Source organism: Corvus moneduloides, chromosome 29 (assembly GCF_009650955.1).
Source record: "Corvus moneduloides isolate bCorMon1 chromosome 29, bCorMon1.pri, whole genome shotgun sequence".
NCBI lineage: Eukaryota > Metazoa > Chordata > Aves > Passeriformes > Corvidae > Corvus > Corvus moneduloides.
The window spans coordinates 2064338-2073695 of NC_045504.1; the positions used below are offsets into that span (position 1 = coordinate 2064338).

Below are 9358 nucleotides of genomic sequence, written 5' to 3' on the forward strand. Positions count from 1 at the left end.
TTGCTCGAGGACCGAGAGCTACTGGGAGTTACTGGGACATACTGGGAGCACTGAGCTGCCCCCCGGTGTCACGCCCAGGCTCCGGTCCCCAAGTGTCACCAGCTGCTCCGGGGGGGGCTGAGGGGACCCTGGGGACGTGTCGGGGGTGGAGGACGCTGGGGACACCCTCGAGAGTCGGGGGGCTCTGGGGGGGGTCCCGAGGGGGCGGGCACACGGTGACACCTGCTGGCATCACCTGGAACGGCACCTTTCGGGGACGGGGTGGGGGGGCGATGTCCCCGGGCCGGTGGTGGCCGCCCTGGGGACGCAGCGGTGTCCCCGGAGTGTTGATCGTGTCCCTGAGGGATGGCAGCATCCGCGGGGGTGGCCACGTCGGCGGCAGGTGGCAGTGTCCCCAGTGGGGGAACACAGAGGACACGGCCATACACAGGACACAGGCGGACGCAGTGGACATGCACGGACACACGGAGACACACGCGGGGACACGGGGGGGACACACACGGGGGACACAGAACTGTCCCCGGTCTACCGGGACCGCCCGAGGGTGATGCCGTTCTCGGCCACCCCTCCAGGGGGCGCGACCGCCGGCCCGGTTGAGGCCCCGCCCCCGGACAGCGTCAGGCCCCGCCCCCCGCGCGGAGGCCCCGCCCCCTGTCATGGCGGGCGCGCGCGTGCTCGTGCACGTGCGGCGCGGGGGGGCGGGGGGGGCGGCGGCGGCGTTCGGGCAGGTCCGGGAGGGGACCGGGGGGCAACGGGGGACAAGGGGGGCAATGGGGGGCAATGGGGGCAATGGAGGCAATGGGGGGGAATGGAGGCAGTGGGGGCAACGGGGACTGTGGGGGGCAATGGGGGACAAGGGGGGCAATGGGGGACAAGGGGGGGCAATGGGGGCAATGGGGGGGAATGGAGACAGTGGGGGCAACGGGGGGCAACGGGCGCAATGAGGGCAACGGGGGGCAATGGGGGCAACGGGGGCAATGGGGGCAATGGGGGGGAATGGAGGCAACGGGGGGCAATGGGGGCAATGGGGGCAATGGGGGGCAACGGGGGGCAATGGGGGCAATGGGGGACAAGGGGTGCAATGGAGGCAACGGGGGCAATGGGGGCAACGGGGGGCTGTGGGGGCAATGGGGGGCAATGGAGGCAACGGGGGGCAATGAGGGGCAACGGGGGGCAATGGGGGACAAGAGGAGCAATGGGGGCAATGGGGGACAAGGGGGGCAATGGGGGACAAGGGGTGCAATGGAGGCAACGGGGGGCAATGAGGGGCAACGGGGGGCAATGGGGGGCAATGGGGGACAAGGGGGGCAACGGGAGGCAACGGGGGCAATGGAGGCAACGGGGGGCAACGGGGGGCAATGGGGGGCAACGGAGGCAACGGGGGGCAATGGGGGGCAACGAGGGCAACGGGGAGCAACGGGAGGCAACGGGGGCAATGGGGGGGGACAGTGCGAGGGAGGGGGAGTGGCCACTGCAGCGTCGTGGCCATGGCGCTGCGGTGACAGTGGCCGCGGTGTCCCCGTGGCCATGGCGCTGCGGTGACAGTGGCCGCGGTGTCCCCGTGGCCATGGCGCTGCGGTGACAGCGGCCGCGGTGTCCCCGTGGCCATGGCGCTGCGGTGACAGCGGCCGCGGTGTCCCCGTGGCCATGGCGCTGCGGTGACAGTGGCCGCGGTGTCCCCGTGGCCATGGCGCTGCGGTGACAGCGGCCGCGGTGTCCCCGTGGCCATCACGCTGCCGTGACAGTGGCCGCGGTGTCCCCGTGGCTGTGGCGCTGCGGTGACAGTGGCCGCGGTGTCCCCATGGCCGTGGCGCTGCGGTGACAGCGGCCGCGGTGTCCCCGCAGAGTGTCACCGGCGTGTTCTGCCCCGCGCACACCGACGTGGCCCTGGTGAGCTGCGGGCTGGAGCGCGGCCACTTCCTCATCTCCGATGTCCCCTTCCCCGGCTCCGCTGTCACCGTCCTCAAGGTCCGCGGGGCCACCAGCCCCCGTGTCCCCCCGGGTGCCACCGTGTGTCCCCAGGGAGCCAGCGCACCCCTGACGTCCCCTGTCCCCGCAGAGACCCCCTTTCTGCCCCGCCAAGCTGGGGGGGGCCACGCTGGGTGACCAGAGGGGACACCCGGGGGTGGTCACGGCGGTGGCCGTGCTGCTGGAGGCCACCTGCGGCCACGTCCTGCTGACCCGCCGAGCTGCGACCCTGCGCCACTTCCCTAATATTTGGGTGCCACCAGGTGAGTGCGAGGAGGGGGGACAGGGGCTCTGGGGTTCCCTGACCCCTCACTCAGGTGGGGACAGGTGTTTTGGGATCCCCTGACCCCTGTCCCCCCACACAGGTGGGCACTTGGAGCCGGGAGAGGAGGTGAGGTGACACCGTGGGGACTCCGTGGGGAGGGCGGGGGGTTCCCAGGTGAGTGCGGGGACACGGTGCCCCCTGACACCCCCAAACCCCCAGCTGGTGGCCGCGGGGCTGCGGGAACTGGCCGAGGAGACGGGGCTGCGCCTGGAGCCCGGGACCTTCTCCTGGCGCCTGCTCGGCCTCTGGGAGGTAACGACCCCCCCCCACCCCCGGGGCTGGGCAGGGGGTGACACCCCCCAGGTGTCCGCCCTGCCCCACGGGTCACCCCTGCTCCCCGCAGTCCCTGTTCCCCCCCACGCTGAGCTGGGGGCCACCACGCTGCCACCACATCGTCACCTACCTGGGGCTGCGCTCGGCCGAGCCCCGCCAGCACCTGCAGGTGGGGGGCACCTCCAAGGGGGTCACTTCGTGGGTGGGGGTCCCTTCGTGGGTGGGGTGTCCCTCCCCTGGGGGTCCCTCCATGGGTGGGGTTCCCTCCTGAGGTTGGGGTCCCTCCAAGGGTGGGGGTCCCTATTGAGGTTGGGGTCCCCCCCCTTGGGGGTCTCTCCCTCCACGGGGGGTCCATGCCCAGGCCCGGCTGTGTCCAAGCCCGTGTGAGGTCAGCGCCGTGGCCTGGCTGGAGCCGCCAGTCCTGGAGGCCATCGCTGCCACCGAGGAAGGAGCTGAGGGATCGGGATCGGGATTGGGATCGGGATCGGGATCAGGATCATTCCCCAGAGAGCTGCCAGCCACCGTGGGGTGAGACGCTCCCGACACCGTGGGGACAGGAACACGAGGCTGGAGAACACCTGGGGCTGTCCAACCTCCCCATGGCCCCATCCCTGATCCCATTCCCTGTCCCAGGATCATGGAGACGAGCCCTGACGGCTTCCGGAACTCCCAGATTCCCACCGGGATCCTCCTGCGCCGGGCCCCAGCCCACGGCCCCGACCTGGAGCGTGTCAGCACCGGCACCAAATTCGCGCTGCGGAGGTGGTGGGGGGACCCTGGCCGGAGGGGCCGGGAATAAAGCGCTTCCCACGGGAACCGAGTCTGTGCTGGAGTGGGACGAGTGGGGACAAGGGGACCCCAGGAACGGGCTGGGGGTTCCCACAGTTTGAGGTGGATTCCAAGGGAATGGAGAAGGGTACACACACACACCCCCCCCTCCGTGAGCTGTTGGGATGGGGACATGGGATGAGGACATGGAATGGGACACGGAATCGGACACAGGCCACGTGTGCGTCCCAGTTTCCCAGTTTAATGCCACGGCCCCGCTTCCGCCTCGGCGCGCAGGATCCGCAGCAGCGCGGCGTGGACGCCCTCGTCCATGAACCCCTGCGGAGGAGGGAGTGTGGCTTTTCCCGGGATCCCACCTGGGTGCCCAGCACCCAAAACTGTGCCCCCACCCCCCAGAGACCCCAGGGAGGGTCCGGGGGTCCCACCTGGGCAGCTTGGAGAAGGTGGCTCCGGTACACGGCCACGGTGTCCCGGTGCTGCTTCTGCTGGACCTGGGGGGGACAGGCGGGATGGGGGCACAGGGTGACACTGGGTGGCACGAGGGGGACGGGGGGGGACACAGAGTGACAGGAGGTTACAAAGGGTGGCAGGGGTGACACCGGGCACTGTCCCCACCTCCAGCTGGAGCTGGAGCCGAGCGCTCCGGCCCCGCAGCCCCAACACCTCGGCCGAGAGTTTCTCCGTCTCCGCCAGCAGCTGCTTCAGCTGGGGGGGCAAATTTGGGGGCAGTGTTGAGGGGCTGTGGGGGGTGGTGGTGCCCCCGGCATCCCCTGAGACCCCCCTGGTCCCTGTGATGCCCCAGGGCGCTCCTTGGTCCCCCCAGATGGTGCTGGGAGATGGGATGGGATGGGATGGGATGGGATGGGATGGGATGGATTGGGATGGGATGGGATGGGAATGGGATGGGAAAGGAGATGGGAATGGAACTGTGATGGGGACAATGATGAGAAGGGAACAGGGATGCAGATGATGATGGCAACAATGGTGGGAAAGGGGTGATGATGATGGAAAGAGGACTGGGAAGGGGATTGGAAGGAGACGGGGATGGATATGGGAGGAAGAGGAGGACGGGAAGAGGGCGGCAATGGGGACAGGGATGGGAAGAGGATGATGATGGGAATGGGATCGGTGCTGGGAAGGTCCCTCACCTTCCCATCCTTATCCCGGCAGGCGCGCTCCAGCCGAGCCGCGCGTTCCCGCAGCGCTCCCAGGCTGCGCTCCAGCCCCTCCACCTTCTCCCGCAGCTCCCGTAGCTCCCGCTCCCTCCCGGCCGCCTCCCGCCACCGCTCCGCCTCCGGCCCCGGCGGCTCCGCTGGGACAGCGGCGGTGCCGGCCCCGCGCTCCGGGCCCCGCGGCTCGTCGGCACGCACGGCCGCTCCCGGTATCCCGCTCTCCCCGTCGCTCCGGGGGCTTTCTCCGGCCTCTCCCTCCATCTCCGTGATGAGCTGCAGGGCCTCGTGCTGCGAGCGCACCAGCGCGTCCAGCCGCCGGTGCAGATCCCGGAGGATTCCGGCCCCGGCGTCGCCTCCCGCCTCCCGCACCCGCGCTCCGACCCCGTCCCGCAGCGCCCGCAGCTCCCGGCGCAGCCGCCAAGCCTCGTCCCGCTTCCCGGGATCCCGCAGCTCCCGCAGCTCCTGCTGCAGCCGCTCCCGCTCCCGGCCCAGCCGCGCCAGCTCCACCAGGAGCTTCCCGTTGCCCTCGCGCAGCTCCAGCAGCTCCTTCTCCATCCTCCCGCTCTCCCTCAGCATCTCGTCCCGGCTCTTCCCACCCGCAGCCGGCTCCGCGCCGTTCACCGCGCACCGGCACGCTGCCGCCGGCTCCCGACGGAGCTTTTCCAGGAGGATTTGGGATTCCTGGAGTATCCTGGCATGGATCTGGTCCTGGTGGTCCAGCGCCTGCTCCAGCCCCGCCGCCAGCTCTTCCCAGGCGGCCGCGCTCCGGCCCACGGCCTCGTCGCGGAGGGAATCCTCTGCTTCCCGATGCAGCTCCTGGCTCCGGCAGAAGGCGCCGGCCTTCGCTTCCTGCATTTTGGAGCACTCCTCTCCCAGCCAGGCCAGGAACGGGATCAGCGCCGGAGCCTCGGCGTTGCCGTGTCCTCCTTCTCCCTCTTCATCCCTCGTCCTCTTCCTCAGCTCCGCCACGCGCCGGGCCAGGAGCTCCAGGCAGGCGCCGTCATCCTCCTCATCCTCCTCCTCCTCCTCCCCCGCATCCCGTCCCGGCAGGAGCCGCACGAGCTCCCGCAGCCGCCGCCGGATGCCCCCGGCAGCTTCCTCCAGCCGCCGGCATTCCAGAGTCTTCCTCACCAGCTCCTCCCGCAGCCGCCGGGCAGCGCGTCCGTCCCGCTGCTCCTCGGCCTCCTCCTCCTCCTCCTCGCCCTGGATTCCCACCTGTCCAGCACCATTCTCTGCTGGACGGAAAAACACAATCCCGTTTTCCCAATTTTTCCCTAGTTTTTCCAATTTCCCCCCCCATTTCCCCCGTATTTTTCCCCATTTCCCCCCGTTTTGTCCATTCTCTTGGAGGGCTCCAGGGGGGTCTCACCTCTCCCCACGCAGTGCGGGACCTTCCGGAGAGCCCAGCTCGGGGCCTTCCCGGTGACATTCCCGGTGACATTCCCAGTGTCTTTGTCCTTCTGGTGGCTCTGCAGCAGCTCGGCCGCTTCCAGGCTGCCGTGAGCCAGCGCCAGCTCCAGCGCTGTCCTGAGGACACCGAGACATGGGTGACACGGAGGGACACGGGGACACAAGGAAACAGTGAGCGGTGGCAGGGGGTGGCACACGGGCACAGTGGCAAGATGGCACCGTGACACAGTGACCCCCCCTATCCCGGTGACACCCTCGGGATACCATGCACCGGTGTCCCCAGGGCACCCCAGTGTCCCCAGTGTCCCCCCTGTCACCCACCTGCCGTCCCTGTCGGCCAGCCCGGGCTCGGCCCCGCGCCGCAGGAGCTGGGCACAAGCGGCCGCGTGGTTCCCCCGCGCCGCCAGCATCAGGGGGGTCTGGCCGTGCTGGGGGGACACAGGGGGTGACCATCAGCTCTTGCTGTCCCCTGTCACCCCCTGCTGTCCCCCTGTCCCCACTCACAGTGTCGGGGACATCCAGCGGGGCGCCGTGGTCGCAGAGCAGGAGGATGCTGGAGGCGCAGCCCGAGGAGGCTGTGGGGGGGCTGCGTCACTGCGGGGGCTCTGGGGGACCTCTGGTGTCCCCCACGTCCCGGGGGTGTCCCCGTGTCCCCCCCCCTCACCGGCCCAGTGCAGCGGTGTCCGGTTCTGCCCGTCCACGTGGCGCTCGTTGGCTCCGTGCTGGGGGGACAGCGGGAAGGGACCCCCGGGATGGGAACGGCACCGGCCCCCCCAACCCAGCCCTGTTCCCATCCTCATCCCTGCCCTTGTTCCGTGTCCTTGTCCTCATCTTTATTCCCACCTCCATGTTCATCCTCCTCTGCATCTCCATCCGTGTCCTTATCCCTGTCTCAATCCTCATCTTCATCTGTTTTCAGCCCCAGCTCCATCCCATCCCATCCCATCCCATCCCATCCCATCCCATCCCCATTCCCATTCCCATTCCCATTTCCATCCCATTTCCATCCTATTTCCATCCCATCCCATTTCCTTTTCCATTTCCATTCCCATTTCCATCCCATTCCTATCCCATTCCCATCCCATTTCCATCCCATTCCCATTCTGTTCCCATTCCCATCCCATTCCCATTCCCATTCCATCCCATTTCCGTTTCCATTCCCGTTTCCATTTCCATTTCCATTTCCATTCCCGTTCCCATTTCCATTCCCATTCCCATTCCCGTTCCCATCCTATTTCCATCCCATTCCCATTCCCATCCCATTTCCATCCCCATCCCATTCCCATTTCCATCCCCATCCCATTCCCATTTCCATTTCCATTTCCATCCCATCCCATACCATTCCCATTCCCATTCCCATTTCCATCCCCATCCCATTCCCATTTCCATCCCCATCCCATTCCCATTCCCATCCCATTCCCATTCCCATCCCATTCCCATCCCCATCCCATTCCCATTTCCATCCCATCCCATCCCCATTCCCATTCCCATTCCCATTCCCATCTCATCCCATTCCCATCCCATCCCATCCCATTCCCACTCCCATTCCCATTCCCATCCTATTCCCATTCCCATCCTGCTCTGTACCTGCAGCAGCACCTTCACGCACTGGGGCTGGCAGGCGATGGTGGCCAAGTGCAGGGCGGTGCTACCTGTGGGGACCGGGCCGGGCACTGGGGACACCCCCACGGGACACCCCCTCCTTGGGGACACCCCCAGGGGACACCCCGCTCCATCAAGGGACACCCCCTCCTTGGGGACACCCCCTCCTTGGGAACACTCCCCAGGGTGCTCCCGGGGATCCTTGCCCTGCCTTGGGGTGCAGGTCTGGGCTCCTCCAAAGGTGACACAGGGACCTGGCTGGGTGTCCCCAAGGTGTCCCCAAGGTGTCCCCAAGGTGTCCCCACCTACCATCATCGTTCCTGTCATTGACGGGGGCCCCGTGCTCCAGCAGCAGCGTCAGGCACTCGGTGAGACCCCCGGCCGCGGCCAGATGGAGCCTGAGGGGCGAGAGGTGGCCGTGACCCGTGCCACAACCCCCCCGGGACCCCCCTGCGGCCCCCCGTGTCCCCCCAGGGGTGACATACGCGGACTGTCCCCTGGCGTTGAGCTTGGCGGGGCGGGCGGCCTTGCGGGCGGCCAGAGTGGCCACCCGGGCCACGTCCCCGCGTGTCACCGCCTCCAGGAGCTTCTGGTCCTGCCGCGTCCAGCTCTCCATCTGCGGGGGGTGGCATGGGACCGCAAATGCAGGACAGGACCCCAAATCCTGCACCGGACCCCCACCCCGGGACGGGACCGCCCAGTGTCGTGCCCCCCGTGCGTCTCCTGCCTCAGTTTCCCCACTCCGTGGGGGTTCCGTGATCCCCGCGGAGCCGGGAAGGGGCGGAGAGGACGGAGCGTGTCCCGGCCTGTGCCGGCCCGGCTGGTTTGGCGAGTGCCACCGAGCCGGGCTGGGCTCCAGCGTGGCACCGGGCGGGAGTGGCACCGGCACCGGGAGCAGGGGCCGAGACCATGGTCCGGGGACGGGAACCGGGGCTGGGAGCAGAGATGGGCTGTGGGACCTGCAGCGGGGCCGGGGCTGGGGGCAAGAGGGTCGGGGCTGGGGGCTGGATTCGGGTCAGGATTGGGGCTGGGACTGGGGTCGCCTCTGGGATGGGGGCTGGGGATGAGGCTGGGACTGCCGGTGGCATCGGGACCAGCATCAGAAGCAGGAGTGGGATTGGAGCCTGGGGTAGGGATTGCAGCCAGGATCGGGACTGGGATTGGAATTGCGTCTGGGATTGAGGGTGGCCTCGGAGCTGGATTGGGGTCGGGACTGAGGCAGCATCGGGGCTGGCACTGGGGTCGGTCTCGGGATCGCAGCCGGCAGCGGGCTGGGATCGGGGCTGGGATCGGAATTGGGACAGCAGCTGGAAGTGGGGCTGGCATCGGGATTGGGGTCGGAATTGAGACAGCAGCTGGAAGTGGGGCTGGCATCGGGCTGGCATCGGGATTGGGATCGCAGCTGGCACGGGCCCCCTGTTCCCTCCCGGCACTCACCGTCACTTGCGAGCTGGAGCAGGAGAACATCCTCTTCATGGCCGGGACCCGCGGCACCCCCGTCCTCCCCCCGCCGCGGGAGCTTCCGGAGCCGCGACCCCTCCGCTCCCGGCCCCCCCCCGTCCTCCCGTCGCTGCGGGACCCCCGGGAGCCGCCGCTCCGGGGCCGCGTCCTCCGCCCGCCCCGCCCCTCGCCCGGTCCTGCCCCCGGCCCGGCGGGTCCGGCACCGCCCCGGGAACGGCCCCGCCCTGCGGGTCCGCCCCAAACCCGGCCCCATCGCCCCCCCGGGCCGAGACCACCCCCCCCCCACCGGCTGAGACCCCACACACTCAGTGCACTGATGAGACACCCCCCGGCCCGGCTGGTCCCTGCCTCCCGCAGC

General features: G+C 68.9%; 2 protein-coding genes across 3 annotated transcripts; one reads left to right on the forward strand and one right to left on the reverse strand.

The window, feature by feature from the left end:
* Positions 1-656: 656 nt before the first annotated feature.
* On the forward strand, positions 657-3382 carry NUDT17 (nudix hydrolase 17). The gene is made up of 8 exons (XM_032093273.1): positions 657-728; positions 1846-1968; positions 2060-2231; positions 2334-2359; positions 2453-2545; positions 2637-2735; positions 2928-3094; positions 3200-3382. The coding sequence occupies exons 1-8, from the start codon at positions 657-659 to the stop codon at positions 3363-3365; spliced, it is 918 nt and encodes a 305-aa protein (XP_031949164.1). The 3' UTR covers positions 3366-3382.
* Positions 3383-3574: 192 nt separating this feature from the next.
* Positions 3575-9098, reverse strand: ANKRD35 (ankyrin repeat domain 35). 2 transcript variants are annotated; one of them, XM_032093134.1, is made up of 12 exons: positions 8977-9098; positions 8025-8155; positions 7849-7937; positions 7525-7589; positions 6602-6659; positions 6442-6512; positions 6259-6365; positions 5897-6054; positions 4504-5759; positions 3971-4060; positions 3781-3846; positions 3575-3673 (listed from the first exon to the last, which is right to left on the reverse strand). In XM_032093134.1, exons 1-12 carry the CDS (start codon positions 9013-9015, stop codon positions 3596-3598), a joined length of 2208 nt encoding a protein of 735 aa, XP_031949025.1. In that variant the 5' UTR covers positions 9016-9098; the 3' UTR covers positions 3575-3595. The 2 variants fall into 2 exon arrangements, with proteins under 2 accessions (XP_031949025.1, XP_031949026.1); XM_032093135.1 differs by lacking the exon at positions 8977-9098 and having other exon boundaries at positions 4504-5762; positions 8025-8533.
* Between the last annotated feature and the right edge of the window lie 260 nt (positions 9099-9358).

Bases quoted from the DNA above. Each gene is read 5' to 3' on its own strand.
- NUDT17 (XM_032093273.1), top strand. From the start codon at position 657: ATGGCGGGCGCGCGCGTGCTCGTGCACGTGCGGCGCGGGGGGGCGGGG. The intron at 2,546-2,636 runs GTAACGACCCCC...TGCTCCCCGCAG, and splicing joins GCCTGCTCGGCCTCTGGGAG to TCCCTGTTCCCCCCCACGCT. The intron at 2,736-2,927 runs GTGGGGGGCACC...GTCCATGCCCAG, and splicing joins AGCCCCGCCAGCACCTGCAG to GCCCGGCTGTGTCCAAGCCC.
- ANKRD35 (XM_032093134.1), bottom strand. From the start codon at position 9,015: ATGAAGAGGATGTTCTCCTGCTCCAGCTCGCAAGTGACG. The intron at 7,590-7,848 runs GTAGGTGGGGAC...CGGTCCCCACAG, and splicing joins CAATGACAGGAACGATGATG to GTAGCACCGCCCTGCACTTG. The intron at 6,660-7,524 runs GTACAGAGCAGG...CTGTCCCCCCAG, and splicing joins GCGTGAAGGTGCTGCTGCAG to CACGGAGCCAACGAGCGCCA.